General features: G+C 37.9%; 1 protein-coding gene across 1 annotated transcript in view; it reads left to right on the forward strand.

The window, feature by feature from the left end:
• Positions 1–13302, forward strand: part of LOC125242087 (tubulointerstitial nephritis antigen-like) — an 82784-nt gene that overhangs the window by 25562 nt on the left and 43920 nt on the right. Inside the window, exon 4 of the mRNA XM_048150795.1 lies at positions 6952–7132. Coding sequence (XP_048006752.1) covers positions 6952–7132 — 181 coding nt within the window. The remainder of the gene's footprint in view (positions 1–6951; positions 7133–13302) is intronic.

Raw genomic sequence — 13302 nt, forward strand, 5'->3', positions numbered from 1 at the left:
CAGTCTTCGCCAGCGCCACATCTCAATAGCGTCAATCTTAGCCACATCAAAACTTTTCAGGGTCCAAGTTTCGGCACCATACATAAATATCGAGATTATCGAGAAGACAAGAGATCAAATAATCGCACTTTATTTTGACGTCGGATTCCTCTGTTCTTCCAAATCTTGTCGAAGTTAGCCATAGCACTCTTCGCAGGTTATCAATGACCCAAGATACATAAACGCGCTGACTTTTTCGTAATGACGAATTGCTTTTAAATAACACGAGGCTGTCAAAACTAGCCAAAGTCGCTGCCAGCTTACGTTGGAATGAGAGGTTAGATCGCTTTACCTCGTTATAATTTATGGCCGCCGTAAGACACCGTCCCCACCGCCTCGCGATGAGACCGGACAGAAGGTAAAAAGTTGCATTTCACTTCAGGTCGTACTTTACATTCGGGACTCGAGACGTCTCGAGTACTTGTCATTTTTTTCTCGTCTCGAATGAAGCCGAAATTCTCGAGAAGTCTCGAGTTCGATATTTGTAAGTGCGATAGGGACGGCCTGATATTTTATCGTCTATCGCGCGACCATGCTTCCCGTGCTGGCTCTTTCGCGACAGCCGGCCGGGCCTAGGTGAAATGACAATCATTGACCCTAGAGGCCGATCGAAACACAGTATAGCCAGGTGCCGTAGCCGAATGGCATTTCTGCGACGCGAAACGAAAACGAAACGCCGCAAAAGGTATTCTGGCTCTGTCGCGCCAATACGCACGAGCGATAGAGATAGATCTACGAGCGTTTCGTGAGCGTTTTGTGCCATTCGGCTACGCACCCAGGCCTACGTCACTCGATCGCGGTCGCGCGTTAAGTACCTTCACGCTAGCCGTTCATTCGAATGAACAAGTGGCCGAGGGACGCCACGCGCCCGCCTGTATAATCGTATGCCACGTATCTAGTTCTTCTGAGTTTTACGTAGTAACTTATTAGTATTAGCAGGGGCGGCTCACTCCGCGATTCTATCGCCGCGCTACAAGTACATCCTGGCGGCCGCGAGTTTGCGGCCTACTAAGGGGTGGCGCGCGTTCTCACGAAACGCACGTTCGCACTTTCTATTGTTACTTTACGTCGCGAGTTTTTTTAAAGTTCATTATGCGATGTCCGCGTATGGAATAGCTAATAATACTTAGTTAAATAGACATCATGAATAAAATAAATACAATAGGACATTCTTACACAGATCTACTACTGATTAAGTCCCACTGAAAAGTTCAATAAGGCTTGTAATGTTGGAACTTGAACAAAAATATATAAATACAGTATATCGTCACTACTTTTAAAAAATCTCGTATCTCACGCTGCTCCTCAAAGTTAAAACGCAGTAAGTCTATATGCATTCCATACATACTTACTACAATTTTCTTTTCATCGACAGACGAAGATACAAGTTTTTTTTAAAGTAGTGACGATATATACTTAGAAAGTAGCCAAGACTTGAATAATATAATAGTATAAAATTTTATGTGAGTATTAATTCATTTTAATCCATAGGTACCTAACCCTACCGCCGGACTGTGGCCGGACGCCGCGCACGTGCGGCTCGTTTCTTTGTAAGAATTTTGTAGGTATTTAAAAAGGCGGCATTTCGTGAACATCAAAGCAGTGGGCCTTCTGTACTTGTACTATTATATGTGGCATTAGTCAAATAAAGCGTAGGTATTTGTCGTTTTGCGGGCACGTGAAGGATCTGTTACGTTAGTAACTTATTAATAATCTGTGGTATAGTTCTGTCGCGCCAATGCGGATGATATTATCGTGAGCGTTTGTGCATTTGGCTATGTACCCTGAAGAGCGATAGAGAGCTGGCTACGACACGCTTACGGAGCGTAAGCGATTGTGACGTTGGCTAGGTTTCAGGCCTCTAATTTGGTAGGCGACAGATAAATCTACCATTTTATCGTTGAATGTGTCAATAAAGGGTAATTTACATACAATATGAGCGAATTGAGTGAGTAATAAAATGTAGGTGATATAATATGTCAGTAGGTATGATAGGATCGAAAAGTGCTTTTTAGGTACGTAATGTTTACGCAGAATAACAAATAGACAGGTTTACACAAAGGTCATTGCACCGAATCGTATGTATCGAAAAATTAAATAAATTATTAAGAGTGAATAGCAATTCTTGAAGTTTTGTCAATAAGGCTCGTAAAAGGGCGTTTTCCAAATTAAATCCCGAATATTGAATTTCACCAGATCTGGACGTGTTTGGGCTCATTCATCTCAGAATCAGGAGCTGATTCCCGACGATAAAAACCGGCCAAGAGCGTGTCGGGCCACGCTCAGTGTAGGGTTCCGTAGTTTTCCGTATTTTTCTCAAAAACTACTGAACCTATCAAGTTCAAAACAATTTTTCTAGAAAGTTTTTATAAAGTTCTACTTTTGTGATTATTTTCATATTTTTTAAAACTTTTGGTTCAAAAGTTAGAGGGGGGGAACGCACTTTTTTTTCCTTTAGGAGCGATTATTTCCGAAAATATTAATATTATCAAAAAACGATCTTAGTAAACCCTTATTCATTTTTAAATACCTATCCAACAATATATCACACGTTGGGGTTGGAATGAAAAAAAAAGTCAGCCCCCACATTACATGTAGGGGGGTACCCTAATAAAACATTTTTTCCATTTTTTATTTTTGCACTTTGTTGGCGTGATTGATATACATATTGGTACCAAATTTTAGCTTTCTAGTGCTAACGGTTACTGAGATTATCCGCGGACGGACGGACGGACAGACAGACATGGCGAAACTATAAGGGTTCCTAGTTGACTACGGAACCCTAAAAAAAGTGTCCTATTTTTTTTTCCTTTTACGTCAGGTTTTTAGTATGAACTTACTACGAGCGTGACGTATTGGAAACTCGAATTTTGTATGGAAAATTTGGGACACATTTTTTATCGTCGGGATCGAATCAGCTCGTGATTCTGAGAAGAATGAGCCCAAACACGTCCAGATCTGGTGAAATTCGATATTCGGGATTTAATTTGGAAAACGCCCAAAAACGATTCTCAATCGCTAATTATCTATCCAAATGGCAAGTATCCACTACAATACACCGTGTTTTTATTGAATTCCGTTAACTTCGGCATATAGTTAGGTCCATTATAGGAAACAGACATAGTTAGTTTTCTTATAGTTATTTGTTATACAAGGGGGCAAAGTTGTATTTTAACGCCGAGTGTGGAATTGAAAAACGAGTGAAAGGATTCTATAGTTGAACCACGAGCGAAGCGAGTGGTTCGAGAATAGAATCCCGAACTTGCGAGTTTTTTAAAACACGAGAAGTAAAACACATTTGCACCCGAGTGTAACACAAAATTTTTCCCCTCACTATAGCGAGGAAACTACAACGCAAAAAATGCGTTTATCACTGCTTCCAGTAGTTCCACAGGTGGTAAATCATCCGTATTACTAGATTCACCTACTTTTATCCTAATTTTAAAGCAGTTAATTTGACTTTATTCAAGGTCAAATTACTTTACCCACTAGTGGATAAAATGCGTTTTTACCCGCTGGTATTAAAGGACAAAACACGTGTTTCCGAGCTAGTGAGGGGAAAAATTCTTTTTTTTTTCTAAAAAAAGCCATAGGTAGCTACACCTGCGATAGATGTTACATCCACGGCTGTTGAGAAACGGGCTTACAATTAACTCTACTAAGTAAGTGTCAAAACTATGACAAGTCAATCTAATATCGAACACACAAAGCCCGTTTGCCCGCCCAGCATGACGTTTATGTCATGTCAAATTAAGTTGGACGGCGTACATTGGTGCTTGGATATATTAAAAAAATAATTACTCTTAACTAAATACACTTTTTGCCAAAAATATTCGTATGATGAGATACTATAACTGGATACATTATTCGCCCGTATGGAATCCACACGCTGTATACCTACCAAAAAAGCGACAGGAAACAAAATATGAGTAATATAAAAATGACGCAATACAAATCCTATTAAAACTCGTCATTGTTATAATTTGGTGATATACGTAATAAAAGTCAACGTTGATTATACTTAGTTAATTGATGGCCTTAAATACATATTGAAGCGCGTTTTAAAACATATTTATATGTAAACAAGTTACATATGCATAAATCAATTAATAAACGTCAAAAAAACTAGACATGTTTGCTGTTTCAAAATATTATAATTAATTAACGATATTCTTACATGTGCACGGACCAGCCGGCGGCGTATTATGCTACCAATTTTATCACTTGTCTATGTGAATAAAGCATCCGTCACGTTTTCGCAAGTATGTCAGAGTGAGAGTGACGGTTGTCTTATCCACGTAGATAAGTGATAACCAGGGAGCGTACTTTTCATGCCGATGACATTAATCTGACGTCACGCTCCGTATAGGGTGATCCCAAATAGTTTTATTGTAAATTATTAATCATTAGTCGTCAATCATTTTAATCGTGTACAAATTACTTCAAATACAGTAGTCCATTTACATGTGGCATAAATAATACCTACTTAAAATGTGAAACGTGAATAAAATTATTTGACTTGTTTTTATAAATAAATTTAATTAAATAGTATTGTTAACAACACATTACAATAAATACGTAAAAAAGAGAATTTCTCTCTAACGTAAAGCACACCATCCTTCTTGCATTCATTACCATGCAAAGAAATTCATAACTTAAAATGATTGATGACTAATGATTAATAATTAACAATAAAATAATTTGTGATCACCCAATATGGAGCGTGACGTCAAATTGATGTCATCGGCACGAAAAGTACGCTCCCTGGTGATAACATTGGAAGCATAAAACGCCAGCAGGCAAACTCAAAGTCACCATCACTATACTATTATATATTCTGTGCCATCACCACACATATGATTTGTCGAAGTTTTGTTTGGTATGGAAACGCAATCGCTTGATTCAATTGTGTCAACGTTTACAACCATCACTCGAGTAATTTTGGAATATTTATAAAAAATGTAATAGTGTAACATGCTACTCAATCACGCTGCTCAAATCGTGGTATTTAAATGCATGCATAGGCTACTTTTTGTCTCCTTCTAACGCGAGCGAAGCCGCGGGCAAAAGCTAGTGCTTCATATATGAGACTCCTATTATATAAGTACTTATAGAAATGCAGTGCCAAAAACTTTTCCTTCTTATTTTTAAGGAAACGTATGAACGTGTCAGGCCATTTCAGTCTGTCTCAGGGGTCTCAGTACTGACGCTGTCTGAACTAGCATGACAAATACGAACGTTTCCGGAAAAATACGTAATAAAAGCTTACATATATTTTGACTTTTTGGTAACCTCTCTATCTCTCTCTTAGGGGCTCATTTACATGACGCACACATCCCTGAATGCGATTTTAGTTAGATACATCTAACTGCGGTTGTGGACTGTTGACCACATAAATCGTACCCCGGAAAATAGTGAAACTCGCGTGCGACTCGTGCGAGATGCGAGTTCTCGCATTGTAGGTATACCTAAATGGGCCCTAATTATCACGCTTGTTTCTATTGTTTAACACATATTGTCACATTTGGCATGATCTACTGCTGTGACGTAATATATGGATGACCTTGCAGCACTGGTCTAGCATAATTTAGTAAATCTAGTTCAACGTTTTAGTTTAAAACTGGCCTTGAATATTAACAAGGCTGGGTATTATATAATTCATTGTTGAACTTCTGAGCTTCTAGAAATTAAGGAACTAAATTGAGTTGTATATTTTATTATTTCTTTGTAGGAAGTATCCGCAAGCTGAGAGAACCATGTAGGTATAGTTGTATAGTGGTATGTAGTAGATATTTAAATGTGAACATACCTACTTAATACATAATCCAAATAATCCAATTATGGACAACGTGCATGAAGGAGTGGCGCTGATTGTCATAAAAACACGTCTACAGACAATCTTACGGAATGTCAAACATGAATTCTATATAGCGGCAGCCGTTGGAACTAATTCGGCCTTATAAGATTTAACATGGATAGCCCACAAAATGAGCGAAGCCACCTGTCGGGCCTGTTGAAAAAAGTTGCCAGACTGCGTGCATGTAACACTTCTACAGGCATTAGGCGTCTACAGAAACTGCTTACCACCAGACGGGCCACAAAGCAAGAAAAATATTTTATTTACACACACACACATCAACATAAACAGTAAGGATCAAAAAAAATAAACAGACCATCGAGGGTTTACTGGTGAAACCCGATAAATCGAGGTAATTTGTCCTTGAAATAACAACATTGTGGAAATTACACATAGTTCGAATTTCAAAAACCAGTTTGCTCAATTTGTCGGGTTTCCCTCGCCATGTGTGACAGCAAAAAGGATCAAGCTCAGCATTGTAGTCCAGCACAGGGGCTGTAGCGCTGATTTTCAGCTTGCTCCTTGTTGGTAACATGACAACCGACGACATACACACACACAACACACAACGGCAGCACAATAAGCAACAAATATAAGAACACTCCCGACTAACTCAGCTTTCAGACAAAAAAAACTAAATCTAAATAGGTTCATCCGTTCGGGAGCTACAATGCCACAGACAGACACACACACAGACAGACAGACAGACAAACAGACAGACAGACAGACAGATAGACAGACAGACAGACAGACAGACAGACAGACAGACAGACAGACAGACGGACGGACAGACAGACAGACACGTCAAACTTATAACACCCCTTCGTTTTTGCGTCGGGGGTTAATGGCACTATCTCAAGCACATGCATATGCATATTTGCTACCAATTTAATACCTACTTAAAAATGACCAAATGTAATACCAAACTGTACAAATGAACATGATTTACAATGGAATAAATGAATATGAATATGAATATGAAAATGTTGTACTTACTCTCAACGTGTAGGTAATAACAACTTCACACAACTTACTTATCCTATTTTTTTTTTCAGGAACACTGCCCCTAAGCGCCGAGACACAGCGGATGCTGCCCATCGAGTACGAATCAGACACACCAATGCCCGACAGCTTCGACGCTAGACAACGTTGGCCGGGCTACATCACTCCTATTGTGGACCAGGGCTGGTGTGGATCTGACTGGGCTGTGTCTATTGCATCCATCGCTTCTGACCGGTAAGTGAATACTTTCTTACCAGACAAAGACCCTGATGCGAAGGCGAAATAACACCAACCGTCGACCTCGCCCTATAGCTTCGACGGTAGGCAACTGTAGTATATCCCTAATTAACACTTTAACAGTAACTTAACGTTACTGTCTGCAACATACATGTGACACACGTATGTGAATAAAAAAGCATGTAAGCAATAATTTACTATATAAAGTATGTTTAGTTTTACTTGTCTCTCTTCTGTATTGATTATTGACAATACAACACACATCATCCATAATGACCAGTTTTACTTAACCTCCATTCAACCCTCCAACTTCATCATATCTCATGGCGACCCATACCAGTAGAACCAAGGAAACGGATTTCACCACGGAGCGCAACATGTGAAAATGAAGACAGAAAATCAATTCAAGATTGAAGATTCAAGATTACCCTAACGAAGATATCACCATTATGAAGATCGGCACTGAAGATACAAGATTACTTTTATGAAGATCAGCATTGAAGAAATCATTTTTAAGAAGAAAGAAGCCTCTCAGCAAACTAAAGAAGAAAAGAAGAAAGAAAATATGTCCTATATATAAATAAGCCTACGAAGAAAGAAGAGCGTTGTCCAGGGTTTCCCGGCTCGCGAATCAAGAGGTGTCCAGGGTTATCCCGGCCCATCATCAAGAGGTGTCCAGGGTTATCCCGGCCCAGCTCGAGGGAGTCCAGGGTTATCCCGGCCCGCATCATCTTCAGAGCATCGGTCACGTGCACATGGAAGACTCACGTTGCCAGCCAGCGTCACGCGACAGCCCGACCGCCCGCCCGTGCCAGCGCGGAATGCAGCGTCAACAATTCAACATTACATGACCTACTAAGCGAAGTACGTTTCCGCTATCTATGTAAGTTAGTTATATTATTTTGTCATGTTATTTAGCAATTTATAGGGATCCTTTTTGCAGCATTTTTTTTGTTTATTAATTAATTGAGGTGACAAATTTATTATGTTATTAGAATTACAGTCTTTACGCGATAAACTAAATAAGTTGAAAGAGGATATTTTTCGAAGTTAGGTCCAGAGAGGCGACGGAAAGAAATAGGTAGAAGGAAATTAGAGGAATCAAATGAATTATATAACCATTTTGCGGATATTGTGTCTCAGTTAAAGGAAAAGCAGGACGAATATAGTTCTTCAGAAATAAAATTAGGTAATTTACTTATAGGCGAAGTCAAAGAAACTTACGAGAGGATTAAGTTATCGTTACAATTCTTTGATACGGATTCCCAAACAGACGGAAAAATGGCTAAACCTAGTTTTGATGTTAAAACCGCCATCGCCTTGTTGCCCGTCATGACAGGGCAAGAGGATACAACTAAACAGTTAATAGATGGTATTCTTATGTACAGTACTATTATTAATACCGAATCTCAACAGACATTGATAGAATTCATTTTAAAAACAAGACTTTCGTCTAGCGCTAAGCTCAGGTTAAAGACGTCATACGTTAGCGTAGAATCTCTCGTTTCGGATATGCGTACATTTTTGCTTCCTAAAAAATCGTCCGAATCGATTCAGGCTCAGCTGTACAGAGCTAGGCAAGGTAGGAGAACAATAGAAGCTTTCGGAGCTGAAATTGAGGATCTTTTTGTCAATTTGACTATTTCTCAGGCCGACGGTAACGACAGTAGGTACGACGTACTGCGGCCACTGAACGAAAAGTCAGCTATTAAGCGCTTTGCAGATGGTCTTTCAGACCCAAAATTAAGCACAATAATATCTTCTAGGCAATTTACATCTTTGCCTGAAGCTATATTAGGACAGCCATTGATGAGTATAGCTCGTCACCACGCGACGATCAGATCCTACATTACGGACGCGGACGTTCTCGTAATAATTATCATAACAACGGGAACCGGAATAATTATTCTAATCGTTACGATAGGAGTAAAAGTTATAATACAGACAGAAATACATTTAGAACACGGTATTATTCTAATAATAGCCGTAATGCAAGTATTTCGCAACACTTCCCGGCAAATAGAGCTACGCGGCCACAGCCTTTTGCTGACCGCGCATCCAGCGTTCGCCGACCTGCGCGCGCGACCCCGCCGCGGCCCGCGCCCGCGCACTCACGTGCCCAACACATACGATCGGCAAATGAAAACGTAAAACCAAATAAGCAGTTTTTTCGTGACTAACATGAATAGTGCGATATTTAACTATAACAAAAATAATTATAGTACGGTAAATTGTATTGTAGGTAAAGGACATAAATTAAAACTTTTGGCCGACAGTGGAGCAGGCCTATGTGCTATTAGGTATGAATATTTGGAAAACAAACCCGATCTCCTTAAACGAGTACAAGGAGATAGCATTACTATTACCTACTGGAGTTTGTGGAGATTTAATTTCAGATGGATACATTTATTTAGATTTAGACTTTAACGGTTTTATTTGCAAAGGAACGTTTCATGTTTTTAAGAATTTGCAATGCTCAGCTGAAGCTATTTTAGGTGAAAAATTTTTCTTACGTTACAATGCAGACATAAGTTATAAACATAATGCATTATTTTTAGAGGACAAAGGTCAAACTGTCTCAATACCTATGAACGTGTATTCTAAAAGTAGTTTTATTCAAAACATACCACCTCGCTGCGAAATTATGACTCACATCGCGTCACAGCTGACCGATGATTGTGTAGTACTATCGGAAGAAATGCAAGAAGGCGTTTTTGTAGCAGGTGTCATTTCAAGACCAGAGAAAGGTAAAATACCAGTACGAATATTAAATACGACAGATAAGCCAGTCAGTTTAGATTTATCAAGTTTGAATGTGCACAGATTATGTCATTTTGATATTTGCAATTTTGATTCAAGGAAAATTAGTGTTGATAGAGTAAAAACATTATTGGATCTTTTAAATTTAGAAACTTATTTAAATAAAGAGGAACAATTAAGCATAGAACAAATTTGCGCAAAATACGCATATGTTTTTCATCTGCCCGGCGACAAGCTAACTACAACTAACTTGCTACAGCACAAAATTAAATTAAAAGATAATGCAAGTCCAGTATACGTAAAGCCATACAGAATACCACATGCTTTACGTAATGAACTTCAAACTCAGATTAAAAATATGTTAGATAACGATATAATAGAGGAGACCACTTCAGAGTGGTCCAGCCCAGTTTTGCTAGTTCCCAAAAAATGTGATAAGTTAGGAGAGAAGAAGTGGAGGTTAGTTGTTGATTATAGGCAGCTTAACAATAAGATACAGGATGATAAGTTCCCACTACCCCTTGCAGGTAGTATATATTTTTCAAAACTTGATCTTTCTCAAGGTTATTACCAACTAGCTTTAGACAAAGAATCCAGAAAGTATACAGCGTTTACGACCGATAAGATGTATCAAATGAAGCGATGTCCCATGGGACTGCGAACAAGCCCTAGTGTTTTCTCTAGACTTATGACTATAGCCATGTCCGGATTAAATTACAAACAATGTTTCATATATTTAGACGATTGCATTGTCATAGGAAACTCCATGACGTCACACAACCATAATCTTATTCGAGTGTTAGAACGATTGAGAAGTACAAATCTTAAGTTAAATCCATTAAAGTGTGAATTTTTGCGAAAAGACATAATGTATTTAGGCCATAAAATTACTTCAAATGGAGTAGAACCCGATCCAGCAAAAGTAGAAGCATTAAATAAATATCCAAGACCAACAAATACAGATGAGGTTAAAAGATTCGTAGCATTTGCCAATTATTACAGACGGTTTATTAAAAATTTCGCGAACATCGCTTATCCATTAAATCGACTTTCTAAGAAAAATGCAGTTTTCAACTGGACCCCAGAGTGTGAAACAGCTTTTATAAAATTGAAAGAAATACTTACAGGTCCACAAGTTCTAGATTACCCTGATTTTTCTGAAAATAATGTGTTTACCTTACATACAGATGCTTCAAAGATAGGCTTAGGAGCAGTTTTGTCTAATTCCAATGGCAAAGTAGTCGCGTATGCAAGTCGAAACCTTAAGCCAGCTGAAACGCGATACCCAATAATAGATTTGGAATTGCTAGCTATAGTTTGGGCGACAAGACATTTTAGACCATATCTCTATGGGAAAAAGTTTAAAATTGTCACAGACCATAAACCTTTAATTTATCTTTTCGGAATGACTGATCCTTCGAGCAGATTAACCAAATATAGATTATATTTGGAGGAATTTAATTTTGACATTGAATACATTCCGGGACGAAACAATGCAGCTGCAGACGCATTGAGTCGTTTACCGATGAATAGTGATGATTTAAAAAATATTAGGACAAACGTTGTATCAGTCATAACGAGAGCTCAATCACGGAAGTTACGCGCGCAGCAAGAACAACAAACGTGTGATCAAGGTAGCTTAGTGACAGATGATCCCGCACACGATAGGCTTGATCAACCTAGAGTGGTGGAAATTATCAAAGCACCAAAAAATTATATTGAATTAATACTAAACTCTAACTACAAGACATGTCGAAATGGAATAATGAGTAGTAAAGGAAATTTTTGGTACGTACCAAGCAAATCGTGCATGTATCTAACATCCCGATCGTTATCTACCGTAGGCGTGTTAGCGAGGGAATTAGAACAATTTTGCAAGGAGCAAAACATAAGTGAAGTTATAATTATAAAGAATAATCGAAATGCACATAAAGTAAATGAATTTTTAGCTAGCTATAAATGTGATATTCCTAGGATCTTAGTAACAAGAGGTGTTACAAAAGTATACGATAAAGATGAAATACGAGTTATTTTAAACGATTTCCATCTATTACCCACCAGTGGACACGCGGGGGTTAATAGAATGCTTAATAATATAAAGCAACACTACTTCTGGCCAAGAATGAGCCACGATGTATACGAGTACGTTAAGAAATGTGCACATTGTCAATACGACAAGCACACTAATAAGTACATTAAGGAACCAATGGTGATCACTTCGACACCAAGCTCATCTTTTGAAAGAATTTCTTTAGATATACTTGGACCTTTAGAAATAGATAATTATAACTATAAGTACGTATTAACAATTCAGTGTGAACTGACTAAGTTCGTAGAAGCATACCCGTTAGAAAGAAAAGACACTGAATCTGTAAGTAAAGCTTTTGTAAATAATTTCGTTTTAAGATATGGCATTCCAAGCGACATTATAACGGATCAAGGTACCGAATTTATGTCTAGTGTATTTAGCGATATTTGTAAATTATTAGGTGTTAATAAGCTACACTCAACTGCTTATCACCATGAAACCATAGGAGCGCTTGAAAACACACACAAAAATCTAGGTGCATATCTCAGGATTCAATGTAGTAACAACCGCACCGATTGGAGCACTTGGTTAAGTTATTGGTGTTTCTCATATAACACCACCGTGCATACCGAGACACAATATACGCCATTCGAATTAGTTTTCGGCAAACACTGCCGTTTGCCCAATAATTTAATTTCTTCTGTCGACCCACTCTATAATTATGATAGTTATCCTAAAGAATTTAAGTATAGGTTACAAAGAGCTCAATCAGATGCTAGAAATAATTTAATGTCTAGTAAATTTAGTAGAAAATTAATGTATGATAAGAAAATGAATTCTGTTCAATATAAACCAGGAGACTTAGTACTTTTGAAAAATCAAGTAGGCAATAAATTAGATTCTATTTATAAAGGACCTTATGAGGTTATAGAAGATATGTCACCTAATGTTAAGATTTCAAAAAATGATCAGATATATATAACTCATAAGAATAACACTAAGATGTATTTGAAATAAAAATAAGTTTATGTTATTTTAAAATAAATATGTTAAAAAAAAAATGTAAATTCATACACGTATGTCACATTTTTTTTTTCTTCCTTTGTGGGGGTGAAGAGTAACTTTACGGGGAGATGTAGTATATCCCTAATTAACACTTTAACAGTAACTTAACGTTACTGTCTGCAACATACATGTGACACTGTAACAGTCAAAAGGTGACCTACCTAACCTACTCTATACTCTACCATAAGCACCCCATATATCTAACAACCCAAGAACCATTAAGCTTAATAACTACCCCTGAATTTAATTCCAATTTATTTTGTTTGTTTTTGTTCTGCATTTAAAACGTTTGGCCATAAGAAAAATAATAAAA

The sequence above is a fragment of the Leguminivora glycinivorella genome, unplaced genomic scaffold (genome assembly GCF_023078275.1).
Source record: "Leguminivora glycinivorella isolate SPB_JAAS2020 unplaced genomic scaffold, LegGlyc_1.1 Scaffold6, whole genome shotgun sequence".
Lineage (NCBI taxonomy): Eukaryota > Metazoa > Arthropoda > Insecta > Lepidoptera > Tortricidae > Leguminivora > Leguminivora glycinivorella.